We start from the raw sequence: 17,880 nt of genomic DNA, 5'->3' as shown, positions 1-17,880 counted from the left end.
AATACTCTGTTACAAGCAAAAGTCCCACATTGAAAATGTTACTTAAGTAAAAGTATGCAAGTATCATCAGGAAAATGTACTTAAAGTATTAAAAGTAAAAGTACTCAAAGCAGAACTCTCCTCCCGTTGTAGAAAGTGTAAAGGACCAACCAGCTGTGTGTTTAATGGTCTGATCCTCTCAGCTGGACTAGTAGCTGTTATATTGTTGGCTAGTTTACTTTAGAATAAAACATCAGATTTATAAACTACATGTGTTCTGTGAGCAGGAATCTTAATGTGTAAAGTAACTAGTAACTAAAGTAACTAGTAACTAAAGCTGTAACAGATGAATGTAGTGGAGTAACTAAAGTAACTAGTAACTAAAGCTGTAACAGATGAATGTAGTGGAGTAACTAAAGTAACTAGTAACTAAAGCTGTAACAGATGAATGTAGTGGAGTAACTAAAGTAACTAGTAACTAAAGCTGTCAGATGAATGTAGTGGAGTAACTAAAGTAACTAGTAACTAAAGCTGTCAGATGAATGTAGTGGAGTAACTAAAGTAACTAGTAACTAAAGCTGGAACAGATGAATGTAGTGGAGTAACTAAAGTAACTAGTAACTAAAGCTGGAACAGATGAATGTAGTGGAGTAACTAAAGTAACTAGTAACTAAAGCTGTCAGATGAATGTAGTGGAGTAACTAAAGTAACTAGTAACTAAAGCTGTCAGATGAATGTAGTGGAGTAACTAAAGTAACTAGTAACTAAAGCTGGAACAGATGAATGTAGTGGAGTAACTAAAGTAACTAGTAACTAAAGCTGGAACAGATGAATGTAGTGGAGTAACTAAAGTAACTAGTAACTAAAGCTGTAACAGATGAATGTAGTGGAGTAACTAAAGTAACTAGTAACTAAAGCTGTAATAGATGAATGTAGTGGAGTAAAAAGTCCAATATTTCTCTCTGAAATGTAGCGGAGTAGAAGTAGAAAGTGGCATGGAAAGAAAAGACAACATTTGTTCTTAAGTTCAGTACTTGAGTAAATGTACTTAGTACATTCCACCACTGACTACTTTCAAGTCCAACTGAAAACCAAGGCACACTTACCAAGAAAACAAAAATCGGTCGATGAGTTCAAACAGAGTGGTAAGATTGTAGAAGTTTTAATGTAGGCATTGATTAGGGCACTGGCTCTCAAACTGTGGTACAAGTACGCATTGGTGGTACGCGAGCTTTCTCTACTGGTACACGGATGGAATCTCTGATATATTTTAAATTTGTCTTTATTCAAGTAATAGTTCCATGGGATGCTTCACATCTAAAAAAAAAAAAAAGCTCACCAACACAAAGACACTGACCAAATAATTCTCCACAGCGCCTGATAGCAGCGAATGATGCAAAACAGTAAGGAGATATGACCCAAGTTATCTACAGTTTGGCTTTAGTGGAGCGGGACAGAGGAAGTACAGCGTGGCTGACAACAATCAGTATTGTTTTTAGGAATAAACCTAAAAAGCCTTTGCCGTTGGTATTGACGCTAAAAGTCAGTTACTTAGTTACTTTTCAACTGCGAGGGGAGATATACTTTCTTATATTTATACTTAATATTTTATTTTTACTTTTTATAGTTATTTGATTTAAATCGCAGTCTTTTGCCAAAATACTCAAAAAAGTGACATAAAGAGAAAAAAAACTATGCCAAAACAATTTTTTTTTTATTCCGTTATGGATGTGTTTTCAAATGTAGCAAAGTAGAATACTTCAAACAAAACATACAAGAAGAAAAGTAAAATTACAGATTTTAAAAACTACTTTCAAAGTAAAAGTTACAGTAAAGTGAGTAATTGTAATTTGTTACTTTCCACCTCTGGTAACTGTAGCAAGCATCTCACTATCACCAACGTTATCCACATTCATATTTAGACGCAACATATTATACATCTAGGTACAAAAAGCCTGGAAGTCGGAAGTTAGGACGAAGTACAAAGAGCCGTTGCTATGGAGATGATACCCCGTCCCGTCTCGTCTCATTGGTGTAAACTGGTAGCTTTCAGAACGCTGCAGACCGACGCGTTGAAAGAAGTTGCAAGTTTACACTCGTCTGGTCGCAAATCTTTCAAAAAAGTTTGAGAAGCACTGGATTAGTCTCTCATGAAGAAGAAACCCCATTTGCTGTGTCATTCTGCAGTGGTTGAACACTGTCAGCATACATCTACAAACCTCCAACACACACCTCATCAGTTTGGATGGGAAGCCAGGGTTATTAACCGTTCCGGTTTGACACAGCAGACCTAGCAGCAGAGACGTAGCTGTAGCTGTCCACTGGGCCAATGAAAGTTAAACTGCGTCCCTTTATCACAAGTATTTGTCAAAAAAACTCTCTGACATGTTTCTGCCCCCCCCCTCCGAGCAGCATGTGTGGAGTGGGAGGCTACCAGCGGCTTGGTTTCAGCTTTAAAACAAGCCAGGCCTCCAGGACTGGTTGTGTTTTATGCCTTCCCTTTGAGGGCCCTCTGTGGTTGCCGCGGTTACTGTGCTTTTTTGGATTCTCTCTCTCTATAATTGAGTCTTGTGTTTTCACCCTGGATTCTGCAGGGCCTGCACAAAGCGGTGATTATTCCTGAGCAGCGGACAGGTCGGTGGGAGGGGGGGGGCTTTGAATGAATGCCAGTACATTCTCATGAAGCCCATTGGCTGCGCGCTTTTTGTCTTCAACTCTCTGAAATCCCCGGGTGCCTGGCTGAGGCCACAGAACAGACACAGGCTTGTTTGATCCACTCGTCACAGTGTGTGATGACTACATTTAACCAGAAGGATGCAGGGTGCCACTGCTCACTACACCAATCACAAAAATAACCCTCATGGCTCTTCACACAGTCGTTATTTCATTAGACAGCAAACATGCTTAACAGCATGAAAACTATACAAACCATTGAAAACACTGAAGAAAAACTGGCATACTGACATACATGAATATGTTTAAAGTCTGAAGGCAGAAAGCTTCTTTGGTCTCTGGTGTATAAAGATTCAGCCAGATTTGGCTTGGAAACTACACATTTATAACACAAAGCCTGCGTTAGTAATAAGAGGTGTGGAGTTTGAAATATGTGTGACAGGTTGGCTGAAAGACGGTATCAAGTTGCATTATGGAAAATGTAGGATCCAGTATTTTTGGAGCTTGAACAATACCAGGGACTAAAAGTCAGGATACACCGATTTTTGAGCAATCCTTTTAATCTGTCTCTTTTTTGTTTAGACCTAATCAGTCAGTGTTGGAAGAAGTATTCAGATCCTTTACTTAAGCAAAAGCACTAATACCACACTGTAAAAATACTCTGTTACAAAGGAAATTAATGATTATTAGGAATTAAACATGTTACGTGAAAGTAAAAGTATGTGAGTATCATCAGGAAAATGTACTTAAAGTATTAAAAGTAAAAATACTCAAAGCAGAACTCTCCTCCCGTTGTAGAAAGTGTAAAGGACCAACCAGCTGTGTGTTTAATGGTCTGATCCTCTCAGCTGGACTAGTAGCTGTTATATTGTTGGCTAGTTTACTTTAGAATAAAACATCAGATTTATAAACTACATGTGTTCTGTGAGCAGGAATCTTAATGTGTAAAGTAACTAGTAACTAAAGTAACTAGTAACCAAAGCTGGAACAGATGAATGTAGTGGAGTAAAAAGTACAATATTTCTCTCTGAAATGTAGAAGAGTGACATGAAAAGAAAATACTACTCAAAATTGTACTTAAGTACAATACTTGAGTAAATGGACTTAGTTACATTCCACCACTGCGATCAGTAGAAGATTGAAGAAGAAGAACCACACTGATTTAACGCTGAATCAACAACCTGTACAGCTACATCCATCATTCAGAACGCAGCAGCTCGACTTGTCTTCAACCTCCCCAAGTTCTCTCACACTACACCGTTCCTCAGCTCTCTTCACTGGAATCCAATTGCTGCCCGGATCCGCTTCAAGACACTAGTACCTGCATACAGGGCCACAAATGGATCAGCCCCAGCATACATCCAGGACATGGTCAAACCCTATACCCCAACCCGCCCACTCCGCTCTGCATCAGCCAACCTGCTTGCTGCCCCTTCACAGCGACGAACAACTAATCACTGAACCAAATCCAGACTGTTTGCTGTCCTGGCTCCTAAATGATGGAATGAGCTCCCTACTGACATCAGGACGGCCGAAAGCCTACGCATCTTCCACCAAAGGCTGAAACACATCTCTTCCGACTGCACCTCGGACAAAAAAAATAGATATGTATACACATAAACTTAGCACAAAAAGTAAGGAAATTTGTGTTTGGTAGATTATTTCTCTGTGGTAACAATCCTTTTTGGCAATACATCTTATACTGTTGGAAAGCCTGTTTAGTTATCAAATGTTGCAAATGGTGCAAATGTTCCACCAAAAGAAGTTCCTTCCCGTCTCTTCGTCCGGAGCTTTGCGCCGCCCAAGATGATTGTGATTGGTTTAGAGAAATGCAAACAATCCCTGGTTGTTTTTTCTCCTATCCAGGAGTGTATGCTCCTGTTGCCAGACCTTACTCCGTAGCGCTTTGGAGATAGGTCTGGCAATGTGAGACTAGGGTGGCAGTAGCTCAGTCCGTAGGGACTTGGCTTGGGGACCGGAGGGTCGCTGGTCAAAGTCCCCATGCGGTACCAAGTACACTGGTGGACTGGCTGCGAGGGCTGGCCCATGGCATAAGCAGTATAGGCAGATGCTGATGGCGCTGGCAGTCCAAATGAGTAAAGAAAAGTTAATAGATAGACAAAACGCCAAAAATGTTGAAGAAAGCGCGAGAAAAAAAAAACACGGAAAAGCGACAAAAATGCTGAAGAAAGCGACAAAATCTGTGAAGAAAACGTGAATGCTTCAACACAGCGACCTTTAAAAAAGCGACAAAAACATCGAAAAAGATGACAAAAAACGCCAAAAAGCGTCAAAAATAGCGACAATTACGTCAAAAAAGAACAGCATCAAATTGGTTAGGGCCACCTCGGGAAACTGCAGTAGTAACGCACACATAGAAACACTGGATAAGATGTTAGGTAGGTAAGAATTGTTGTTGTAAATGATCCAAAAGCATCTTCACACACGCATAGATGCACTTCTTCAGGAAGACAGGAACTTCAAAAAACACATTGTGGTTAACTGTACTGCTTACTCCTAACTGTCCTCCATTGAGATTTCATTAAATGCTTGTGTGCAAGTCGTCAAAGTCTCTCGAACCTTCTTCACGTATCCTGCTGCTCCTGAGTACGGATAGACTAATTATCGGCCCATTTTTTTGTATCAGCCTTGAAAGACCAGTATTGGTCGATCCCTAGTCCTGAGCTTTTGTTTTTGTTTGTTTGTGTTGGGTTTCCCTGTTTGGAGACAGATTAGTGATGGAAGACTGGTATACCTGCTTAGAAAAGCTTATCTGACAGTGGGAACCTTATGTACCATGGACATGGATTCACTTTTCAATCCAAACTACACATATTAACAAACAGATGGTGTTTCGAACTAGATGTGCTCTAACCCAGAGATTCCAAACCAGGGGTACGTTTACCCCAGGGGGTACTTCTGCAGTTGCCAGGGGGTATGTGGAAAGAGTGTAAAGTAGCTCAACTAATAAAAAAAATAAAAAATAGAAATTATGATTTAATTGGAACAATATATCCGCATATTACCATGAACTCTGTAAAACCTGAACGCTACATGTTGCAGTTATGTATGAGTGTGTGAAAACTAGTTAGCAAGCGAGCACAGAATAATAACTAAGTTAAAAGTAGTGACCAAATAGTTTGAATGATTAGCTAAAACTAAAGGAGAAATGGTTGAAATAGTTAGCTAACAGTAATGGCTTAAAGTAAAGTTAATGGATATGGTTGAAACATTCAGCTTCACTCCAAGTAGTAGCAGCCTAGATGGTTTGCAGTAGTAGTATTACAGACCAAACCTACCTAAATATTGTTAATTCAATTGTATGAAACAATGAGCAATATCCACTTTTATATAATGAATAGTGTTATACATTTGGAACACACATTGGGACTTGACGAAGGGATACGTACTGTAAGTTCATCTAGCATGGTTGTGGGGGGCTCAGACCAAAAAGGTTGGGAACCACTGAACTAACCTAACACTTCCACATACATCTCTTAGTGCATGTATAGGTGTGAAAACATTGAAACTAACCCTAACCCTTGTGGGATTAATAAAGTATACATCATTATTATTATTATTATTATTATTATTATTAGCCACCAAGGGACTTTAATAAAAATAAAAAGGGTAAAATGCGTTCATGCTGCTGAACCACCAGGGTAAGATATGTAATGGAATACAGCTTCAAAGTTCTTAACAATCCAACGGCCAGCCGACAGGCCTGGCTGACATTCTGTCTTTCAGAGGCTGTAGTGGTACGTTTGAAGGCTAGAAAGATATTGGCTCGTCGGGAAGTGAGCCAAAAAGGGAAAGGGGGGGTAAAAATTGCATAGCCATTTTCAAAGGAGTCCGTTGACCTCCCTCGCCTCAAGATATCTGAATGAAAATGGGTATAAATTAAGTATAAATGTTGTTTTTGCCTATATTCTAAAATGTATTTGAATATTTCTGCACACTAGGGTCCCTAAACAGTCCAACAGACAATGAGTACAATTGTATTCATGTGTGATGATGTCAGTCCCCAGTAAGTAGCCATTTCAATTAAGTGAGACGATTTTTTGGAAATCTGACCTCACAATAGTGCTCGCTATCTGGTCACCGAAAAATTTTTTTTGTCAAAATCTCCAAATGTCAAAACAAATGTTAAACCAAAAAAGAGCATGCATTGTTCCATGATGTTCCTCAAAGTCTTGGGGTCTTAATGTGGAATTTGAGGAATTTTTTGACCATTTGTATCAATTCTCGAGTGGTAAAAAAAAGAAAAGTTAAATGTTGCAACAAATCTGTGTAACAAACTGCAACCCCAACCCCAAAATTGCAGCAACAAATTATGAGACATAATGATAATGCAAATGACCATTATATACTTCAATGATAATGTTCTAAGCCCTTATTATTTCACAATTTATTTTAACTATGTATGAATAACCCCTGGTGCTGGAATGCCAATAAACTTGTCAGTGTACAGTTGTTTAGTTATAATTTCATTATATTTTAATATCCAAGCACAATCCTGCATCTTACTGTATGGGAAAACCAATATCTATTCAACATGCTCTACCAATGCACAGTGTATAATTACTGGGCAGTGTTGTACAGAATATTCAATATATTACATACTAAAGTCAAAGATTATGGTCCGACCTTTAGTCTTTATTCTCATCTTTTGTTACCTTGTAATTTAGTTTTTTTTAAATATTTGCCTCTTTATTGTTTTTTCGGTAACACTTTACTTGAAGGTATCCACATAAGAGTGACATGACAGTGTCATGAACACATGACACAGTGATAACACATGAACCCTAACTCTAACCCTAACCATAACTTGTCATGACAAAAACCAAATGACACTTACTAAAAGAAGCGTTATGTCATAAACGTTGTCATGTTTATGACAAGTTCATGACAGTGTCATGTCACTCATGTAGATACCTTCAAGTAAAGTGTAACTGTATTTTCTACCATTTAAAACATTTACCTCACTTGTTTTTTGTGTTTGTGAGTTGGCTGCTGTAACACTGTGATTTCCCATTGGGATTGCTAAAGTACTCCATCCTTGGAGGTAATGGAATAAGATACACCAGGCTTTGGATACACAGACAATGCTTGTTAGTGGGATACTATGGCTGATTTGTTGGTTTGGCTCTGCTAATTGGGAACTGTTGATTATTGGAAAAAGTACAGGACATCACAAGACATTTCCTTTAAGCCTTTCTCATGATAAATACAATCACCCTTTGAAATTGAGTTAGCCATCATATGATAACAATATTCCACTTTGTTTAAAATTAGTCAGGTGATACATTTGATTCCCTTGTCGTTTCGAGAAATATCAGTGTGCTAATTTTTTTTTTAACCAGCCTCCACGTTGCTGCTGTTTGCTAAGAATTAACCACTGAAATGCTTCAACCTCAGAACTACACACTCCCGTCTCAGAGCTGCAATCTTTCCACTCCGTAAGGAATGCAGCATGAAATGACTTTAGATGTTCTGAAATGTTAACACTGTTCACTCTTTTTCCAATAGAGCTGGACACATGATATGTTGGTAACAATAGTGTGCAGACAGGCTTCCAGAATTGAAGAATTTAAAGGTTTTATTTATAACATACCATTTCTTTACGACCCATATAACAGTGGACTGTTTTACAATGAGAGACATTGCAATAAATACAGTTTGGGAATACAAAGGGGGAATAATATGAAAATATAGTCATGTAATAGAGCAAAGGAAGTGTGTCTGTAAAATAGAGTCAGCTTGGGTTTGGTCATCTTCACTATCCGAACAGCCACCATGCTCATCATTTAAAAAATAAAAAAACACTATCTAGTGATTAAATGTAGATTAAAAAAATGGAATACCAGTATCAAAAACTGTGGCTGAATACAGACGGAACACAGAGGGGAGATCAGTAGGGCTGTCCTCGATTTAAGGAATTCTTAGTCAACTAAAGTCCAGTTCAGACCAAAGATTTGCGACCAGACGAGTGTAAACTTGCAACTTCTTTCAACGCGTCGGTCTGCAGCGTTCTGAAAGCTACCAGTTTACACCAATGAGACGAGACGGGACGGGGTATCATCTCCATAGCAACGGCTCTTTGTACTTCCGTCCTAACTTCTGACTTCCAGGCAGTTTAAAGCTGAATATTTCATTTGTTGCGTCTAAATATGAACGTGGATAACGTTAGTGATAGTGAGCTGCAGTTACATTTCTAGTGATGAATCGGCGAAAACACGTTTTGTTTCTCTGATTCAGGGCTTTGTCCGAGGCTCTCCCTCTCTTCCGTCGTTGAGCTGAGTCGTTAACAGTTTGTAACAGAAATAACATGGATAATGGATCATTTTATTGTAGCTGACTTTACAAGATGACTTCTCTGTTGAAACAGGTGACGTCCATTACGTTGTAAAACCAGCCTCTGGAGACTCCACCAGCTGAGTCGCAGCCACACCATCAGCTGGTTTGAGTCGAGCTGACACGGGCTGGTTCAGACCGCTTTTGTCTACGATGTTCTAAAACAGTTTCGTCTCGTCGCAAATCTCTGGTCTGAACTGGGCTCGACACTCGTGATTTTGTTGACTGACGGAAGAATCATGCAAAAGCATGGCTTTAAATCTTGTGTTTACCAGAGACGTGCTCGGAAGTTTCTTGGAAAGAAGTCATTCAGCATGAAAAAAAACATAAAAAATGACTAATGGACTAAAGAAATCTTATTCGACTAACACCAAAACGAATGATGAGATGACTAATCGACTAACAGGGGGCAGCCCTAATTAATGCTAAACATTTTGACACAGTTGATCATTCTACTCTATTGGATTGCCTTGAAAAGTGGCGTCAGGGATACTGCCCTTGGCTGGTTCAAATCTTACCTAACCATAAAATCGGTAACTCTGTATGTGCATACTGTGTGTGTCCGAGATCAGCCTAATGTTGAATTCTCTTTGCGTGGATCGTCAGCCCAGTTTCAGTCAAGGAATACAAACACTGGAATGCAGCAGCTTCACCTGATGCTATGCCATCGGTCCACAGAGTTATCACTACTTCAGTGTTCCATCATGAAAACTTTAAAAAGTGGGGTATTAAAAAACAATGCCGTGAAACATTTATCAGCACTGTATCTCATTATTCTATGCCACTACCGCTTCTCACAACCCTTTGCTGCTCAGATTAAAGAGTCTAGGTGAAGAAGGAAAAACACTCAAGGCAACAATTCATCGTATGCTCGGAGAGAAGAAAAAGACTAGTGAGGATAGCAAAAGACTTGCTCTGTTGCGTAGTTGATAAGAGTACACTAAGGTAATACTGATCTGGAGGGGAGGTCTCCGCTAATAGTCAATGCCCTGATCGTTGTAATGGGCGCTGTAGTCGTCATGGTAGCCTCCGTGGTACTCGTCCTCCGGGAACTCGGCCTGATAGTCACTGTCGCTGATCTCCGAGCCGTTGGTGCCGGTGCCCTGGCTGCCGTTGGCGTGGATGACCGGCTCCGTTGGCGGGGCGCAGTACTTGGGGTCGTAGACCTGCCGCCCCAGGCCGTACACACTCATGCCCCGCTGAGACGCCACCTTGTTGGTGCCCATCTGGAGGGAGATAGTGGAGTTGTCCAGCGGCTGCTGCACCACCTTCTGGTCATAGATGTCTCTGCGGGTACCGGGGGCAGACATGCCCGCCTGCAGGAAACCACAACACAGCGGAAACCTTACCACATGATGCAGGCAGTACACATACTAAGAGATACTACTGCGTACTTCTTCCTTCTAAAATCATTCTCAACTAGTGGGGTGATGTTGTAGGGGAGAGCATCTACAAACAAACAAAAAGGATACACACTCTTCAACAAACTGTGTATTCAAGAGCACTTCAATCAGTGTAAATGAGGTTATACCAGAAACAGACTGCTGTTGTAGATTAGTGTTACGTTTCCAGCGTCGCAGCTCCGAACCATAACGTTAGTTGGGACAGACGCCTTGTTTCTTTAGGCTAACTATGTTAGCTTTAGCCTGGCTAGTAGCAGCTTTCTGCGGTGAAAAATGGCCGGGAGATGTCGTGATTACGTTGCATTAATCAGGTGGTTTAGTTTGTCTTTGCAGCGAAACACACAAAACACTGACTACTGGAGCTTCACTACATGGAAAAGCATGTGCATCACTGTGTCAGCGGCAGCTTCCGCTTACGGTACTTTTCTACACACGGGAGAGCCTCACTTCCCATAACAACCCCCCTCCCCCGTCGGACTAACGTTACGTCACATGACCACCTGTCTTAAAGGGGAAGGGTCGGCCGGTAACAATCATGGAAAAGGAGAACGTTGAAAGTTTACTTTTTTATCAAGCAGCAAAGAAGTTGTGGTGTCAACATCGCAACGTCCTGCGATGCGACTATCGCGCATGCGCACATTGCGATGTAGACGATGAAACAGAATATCGTGCAGCCCTAGAACAGATGTTCCAAAACCAAATGTTTGAAACGATTCCAAGTTGGAATGGGTTCTCGATGCCCAATCCTACTCCTTGCATTAATTTCTCTGTTCTATGTGCACACATTCTTGTGGATGAATACATTTAAACTAGAGCTGCACGATATGAGGGAAACATGCAATAACCTTGTTCAATATCGTGCTAACGAAATCACGCGCGATAAATAAACAGATATTGAAGTGTACTCCGTTCAGCTGCTCTCAGTATTCTGCTAAAACACAACAAATTAAACATTGAATTGAATATAAAAAGGCACCACTAAAAAAAGGAATGACGATGGATGAGTTACATTTTAGAGTGCAGTTTTCTACCGGCATTTTCTTTCAACTAACACAAAGAAACCAAACGAAAGAAAGAGAGTGTCTTTCGCGATGTGATGCAGCTTTCCGCAATGTGCTCATCGTTTGTTGCGCCATGGCGATAAAAAAATTGTAGAAAAAGTAATGAATAAATGGTAGAATTAACTTATTTTTGTTGTTGCTACTGTTAATTGCCTTGTTGCTGAAATATGCTATAGAAATAAAGTTGCCTTGCCTTACAACCTCATCCTGTCAGTCATTCAGCAGGGCAATGAAACCACTGTTGTGCCTGCTTGTGTCAGAGGAAGTGTACGTAGTTTGCTGGAGTTTGCACTGTCGCACGCAGAGGTGGGGACAGTGCATGTCCCCACCTATCCCCACACAGTGTGCGTGTGCATGTGTCGGAGCCCTGCTCTGTCAACATACAGAGAGTACAGAGAAGCTCGCCCTTAGGCGCTCTCAGGTGCCGAAATTTTGCACCGTTTAATTTAACATGAATCGGTCTTATGTAGTACCAACGTAATTCGGTCGGTACCCAAAAAAGTACAGAGTTCGGTACCCAACCCTAATCAACAGTCATACCCCTTAGGACCTTAGCCAATGTTAGCATTAATTGCCGTTAAAAAAAAAGAAACCGTGATTAAGTAAAAAAAAAAAAAAAAAAAGAATTGCGATTAGACAATTATGTAATAATTGTTACAGGCCTAGTCACACGAAGTATTCACTTGTTTTGGTCTCCTCTAGGGATTTATTGAAAATACAAAGATCCAATGAGAGCAGCATTAGAAGAGGAGTGGATTTTCACCTGGCTGGCTCCTTTGTTGGTTCCCATCTGCAGGCTGATGGTGGTCTGGTCGTAGGGTTTGTCAGACTGAGTCTTTGGATCATACAGATGTCTTCTGGTTCCATAGGCAGTCATTCCAGCCTGACTCGCACACTTGTTTGTCCCCATCTGAGAACAAAAGGCCAGAGATGGGATCAAATCTAACCACATATCAGTCTTACTTACAGCTATAGTGCATAGTTTCTGTCTCCCCCATGAGGAATTCTAAGTAATGACAAGAAAACTGTCGGCGCGTCCACATGATACAAGCCTTCTGTGACCGTTTTAAAAGGTGGGATAACTTGGAGGATGAGGAGCAACCGGCTGTTTTCTGGTACAGATTACAGCCCTTGGATATCTATGATTTTGATTAATACTCACGCTTTTGTTTTCCACAAGCGGAGATACAGAGGACGACCAACCTGCTGGCAGCACACTTGGGTTAGATAACCTTCTAATTAACAGCTAACGTTACTAATGTTAATCATAACAGTTTTCCAGTGTAGGCTATCATCATGTTTGTTATAAAATTAAATCTGAAAACAATGATGTTGGGGTTGGGGTCGGGCTCGGTCACATCAGCGCGATAAGGCGCTCATGGACCTTCTTCACAGCAGACATGTTGACATGTCATAGTAGGAAGAGCCCAGCTGAGATTGATCACCTTAACGATAGCTCAGTTCTATCTAGTGTCCCAGTGAGATATTTCAGTGAGTCAGCATGCACAACACCAGGACCTCTCCTAAGTGGAACGCAGCCATCATTAATGGTTTTGAATACACCTGTGCTGTTCCTACTATGTCTGCGTGAAAAAGGTCTATTATGTAACGTGCGCTTGTTGCCCCGTGTGAGCTGATGACCTCATCTGTTGACATTTCTGAATGTCTTCCAACAGCTGCTTCAGAAAAGCTTTCACACAAACAAACCTACATGTGTCATTAGTATGAGGACAAAAATGAGATTTTAACTGTGTCGGGCTCGGTTACTGCTCTGTCGGACGTGGGCCGGGCTATGACAGAAAAACGCGGCCCAATCAGCACTCTATTGTGCACCAACGTTAGCTGTAGGTTAAGGTTAAATAATGATAAGTCATATAATCATAAGTCCTAACGCTGTGTCCTGTTTTATGTACCTTTCTGAGGCTGTTTTTAGCTATTTGTAGCAATTAGCTTCTTCGCTAATTGCACGGTTATAATAGTCTTATTATAATAATAAACATTGGTTAAAGAATGGTGCTTTCCACTGATTGGCCACGGGAAATGAATGACAAATTGATGGTTAGTGTGGACTTTACGCCAGCGTAACTAAAATGAACCTTATGTCACTGCAGCGCAACCAAACATCGACACAACTTTAGAATCAAACTAACTACCGTATTGGTCCAGATAGAAGACCCCTGATTTTCAAGACTCATTTTTGGAAAAATACTCTATAAAAGCCAACTATTGTTTTCATAAAGAAAATAATTTTATTTGAAAATAATTCTAATAAAAACACACTGAATAAAACAAGGTAGGCTGTTCTTTTATTATTTTTTGGGGCATTTTCAGCCTTTATTTTGATAGGACAGCTGAAGAAATGAAAGGGGAGAGAGAGGGGGGGAATGACATGCAGCAAAGAGCCGCAGGTCGGAGTCAAACCCGCAGCCGCTGCGTCGAGGAGTACACCTCTATATGTGGGCGCCCGCTCTACCAGCTGTGCTATCCGGGCGCCCAAGGCTGTTCTTTTTAACATCTTTTAAATCAATTATTTTCAATATCTTTTTAGATGAAAGGGTCACATTTAAAATAACGGTAAATGTTTCCAAGGCCTTCAGGTGAATCTGGTAATGGGCATCCCATCATTTTGTTTTTCTGTCATTTAATCACACACTCTCCTGTCAATCTCTTGGAAGCGGCCGCTTTGAGGACCACGGTAACATTTTCTCCGGCTGTTTGCATTTTTAGACGGTGTAACATCTCCATGACAACGCCTCGTTCTTTTTCCATTCTACTTCCGACTTCCAGGCTTTTTGCTAGCTGGATATATCATTTGTTTCGTCTATGTATGAATGTAGATAACGTTAGTGATAGTGACATGCTTGCTACAGCTGAATGATGAATCGGCGAAAACACGTTTTATTTCTCTGATTCACGGCTTTGTTGTAACACCGCTGGGCCTCTCTCTCTTCAGTCTCTCTCTATCTCTCTCCACCATATAACGCTACGTGCTTTGTTCTAACGCCGCTGGGCCTCTCTCTCTTCAGTCTCTCTCTATCTCTAACGTTACCGTGCTTTCGGGCGCTCGTTGAGGCTCCTAAAACTCTGCCATTTCGACCAGCTGTTTGTAACATTCAAATAAAATGGATTATGGATAATTTTATTTCTGTAGTTTATAGCGGACTTCTCTATTGGCTGTTGAAACAGCTGATGTCCCTAACGTTCTGCGACTTGAACAGCTGAAAAAAACCCGTCTTATGTTCAGACCAATACGGTAGTCTCAACGTATTGTTTAGTGTGGACATTACACCTGAACTTAAGAGAGAGAACGCAGCTGATGCAACAGGCTTCTGTTTCTTTATTTAAAGGCAGTTATGTATCAGTTTCTGTCATGGAATAGACTGGGTGTTTGTCCTAATTTAACCCTTGTGTTGAATTCGGGTCACAATGACTCGTTTTAAAGTTTTGTTTTATATCAGAAAAAATAGGACGTAGAAATAAGCGCTGAAAATGTGTAGAAGAAAAATTTTACAATTTAAAACGTTGGAAAAAGCAAAAAAACTGAAAAGAAGGCGTCAAAAACGTCGGAAAAAAAGGTTGACGGGAAGACAACGCAAAGAGCTCCTAAACCTACCCTATTCTGGCTTTTAATGGCAAGTTTCAGATGGAATGGATGTTTCCCTGCAGGAGAAATAAGACTCTCTAGGGAAAATGCTGAATCTATTTATTTCTCTTACACAAATGTGGTTATACTTTAAGCTACAAACAAACCATCTGCTCTCAGTGACATCAGCCTGAAATATAAGTGTGTGTGTTGGCCTAAGAAGCACTTTATCACCAGTCATAGTTACCTGCAGTCCAATGACACACTGACCGGCCTTGATCTTCTCATCGTCGAAATGTCGAGCCTGTTTGTCTGCATATTTCACCCCGATGTCAATCTTTGAGTCCATACCTTTGGTCTTTCCCTAACAGAGAAGACATGCTGGTCAAAGGACTGATGGGACATTAGATTTCAAATGGCAATAGAAAATGTGTTCCTCAGTAGACAATGACCCTCTGTTACTCTGCCTTCACTCACCATGCTGGCCAGTGCGAGCAGTGTGGTCTGGACTTGAGTCATGTTCCCATTTTCAAACAGGTCATTGGCCTCAAAGATGTCATTGGGCTTTAGGCCAAAGGCCAGGATAGCTTTGATGAAATTCCCAAGGTTTTCCAGCTGCAGAGAGCAACAGAAAAAGAGAAGAGAAAAAAAAGGAGTGACGGGGGCTGGGACAGGGAGTCCAACAAAAACCAGGAGGAAACAACAACGGCACAAATAAACCTGTTAGTGGAAAGCAGTGAAAGCTTCATGAATGAGTCCACTTCTCCCTTACGGGCTGGCTACATTGCACGTGTAACGTACGTTCCAACACTACGCTTCCACTATTATCAATGAAACTGGCTACACTGGACAGAGAGCAGCGTAGTGGTGCGTCTGCTCCACGGAGATCTGCTCTACAAGTGTAAAAACAGGACAGTCTTCTATTTATATTTTTTATGCGAGGTGTGTATGGATCATAAAGTCTATATTTCTTTTAATTTACACTACCAATATACAGGAAAAGACTTAATGACGGTCAATGAGCGTATTGGCAGTTTTGAGAGTTTCTGTTTTTATTTCTCGTTTCCCTCCCCTGCATCCTCTGATAACAGCTGACAGTAGATTGACGTTTCACAGCTCTGTGCTGGCTCCAAAAAACTGAAGAAATGACAACAATCCTTCTCGCCTATGACTCCCACAATCCTACGCGCATGTGTGCGCAGCAAGTGTAGCCAGTTTAAAGATACAGATAAGTTCAATGTAGCCAAAGCATTAGAGTCTAACATGCAGGGTTTTTCCTGATTCATAATTCATCCATCCAGCCATCTTCATCCGCTTATCCAGGGTCGGGTCGCGGGGGTAGCAGCTCCAGCAGGGGACCCCAAACTTCCCTTTCCCGTGCCACATTACCCAGCTCCGACTGGGGGATCCCGAGGCGTTCCCAGGCCAGGTTAGAGATATAATCCCTCCACCTAGTCCTGGGTCTCCCCCAAGGCCTCCTCCCAGCTGGACGTGCCTGGAACACCTCCCTAGGGAGGCGCCCAGGGGGCATCCTTACCAGATGCCCGAACCACCTCAACTGACTCCTTTCGACGCAAAGGAGCAGCGGCTCTTTTTTCGGCCATTTGTACCCTGGATTTTGTTCTTTCGGTCATGACCCAGCCTTCATGACCATAGGTGAGGGTAGGAACAAAAACTGACCGGTAGATTGAGTGCTTTGCCTTCTGGGGTAAGGACTCATTCCCTACCTGGAGAAGGCACTCCATCGGTTTCCTGCTGAGAACCATGGCCTCCGATTTAGAGGTGCTGATCCTCATCCCAGCCGCTTCACACTCGGCTGCGAACCGATCCAGTGAGTGCTGAAGGTCACAGGCCGATAATGCCATCAGGACCACATCATCTGCTAAAGGCAGCGATGAGATCCCCAGCCCACCAAACTGCAACCCCTCTCCACCCCGACTACGCCTCGATATCCTGTCCATAAATATTACAAACAGGATTGGTGACAAAGCGCAGCCCTGGCGGAGGCCAACTCTCACCTGAAACGAGTCCGACTTACTGCCGAGAACCCGGACACAGCGCTCGCTTTGGTCGTACAGAGATTGGATGGCCCTGAGAAGGGACCCCCTCACCCCGTACTCCCGCAGCACCTCCCACAGTATCTCCCGGGGCACCCGGTCATACGCCTTCTCCAGATCCACAAAACACATGTAGACTGGTTGGGCATACGCCCAGGCTCCCTCCAGGATCCTTGCGAGAGTAAAGATCTGGTCCGTTGTTCCACGACCAGGATGGAATCCGCATTGTTCCTCTTCAACCTGAGATTCGACTATCGACCGAACCCACCTTTCCAGCACCTTGGAGTAGACTTTACCGGGGAGGCTGAGAAGTGTGATACCCCTGTAATTGGGACACACCCTCTGGTCCCCCTTTTTAAAAAGGGGAACCACCACCCCGGTCTGCCACTGCTTAGGCACCGTCCCAGACTTCCACGCAATGTTGAAGAGGCGTGTCAACCAAGACACCCCCTCCACACCCAGAGCCTTAAGCATTTCTGGACGGATCTCATCAATTCCTGGGGCTTTGCCACTGTGGAGTTGTTTAACTACCTAAGCAACCACCACCAGGGAAATTGACGACAATCCCCCATCATCCTCCAGCTCTGCCTCTACCATAGAGGGCGTATTAGTCGGATTTAGGAGTTCCTCAAAGTGCTCCTTCCACCGCCCTATTACCTCCTCAGTTGAGGTCAACAGTGTCCCATCCTTACTGTACACAGCTTGGATGGTTCCCCGCTTCCCCCTCCTGAGGTGGCGAACGGTTTTCCAGAAGTACCTTGGTGCCGACC

The 17,880-nt window shown here is 42.1% G+C and overlaps 1 protein-coding gene across 1 annotated transcript in view; it reads right to left on the bottom strand.

The window, feature by feature from the left end:
- Window positions 1-8,233: 8,233 nt before the first annotated feature.
- cnn3a (calponin 3, acidic a) overlaps window positions 8,234-17,880 on the bottom strand; it is a 35,243-nt gene continuing 25,596 nt past the window's right edge. Inside the window, exons 4-7 of the mRNA XM_078280184.1 lie at window positions 15,531-15,668; window positions 15,301-15,417; window positions 12,234-12,380; window positions 8,234-10,322 (exon numbers count right to left, since the gene is read on the bottom strand). Of these exons, the coding sequence (XP_078136310.1) occupies window positions 9,981-10,322; window positions 12,234-12,380; window positions 15,301-15,417; window positions 15,531-15,668 (744 nt within the window). The 3' untranslated portion in view covers window positions 8,234-9,980. The remainder of the gene's footprint in view (window positions 10,323-12,233; window positions 12,381-15,300; window positions 15,418-15,530; window positions 15,669-17,880) is intronic.

This window comes from Sander vitreus, chromosome 22 (genome assembly GCF_031162955.1).
Source record: "Sander vitreus isolate 19-12246 chromosome 22, sanVit1, whole genome shotgun sequence".
Lineage (NCBI taxonomy): Eukaryota > Metazoa > Chordata > Actinopteri > Perciformes > Percidae > Sander > Sander vitreus.
This window is presented reverse-complemented; position numbering and strand designations above follow the sequence as displayed.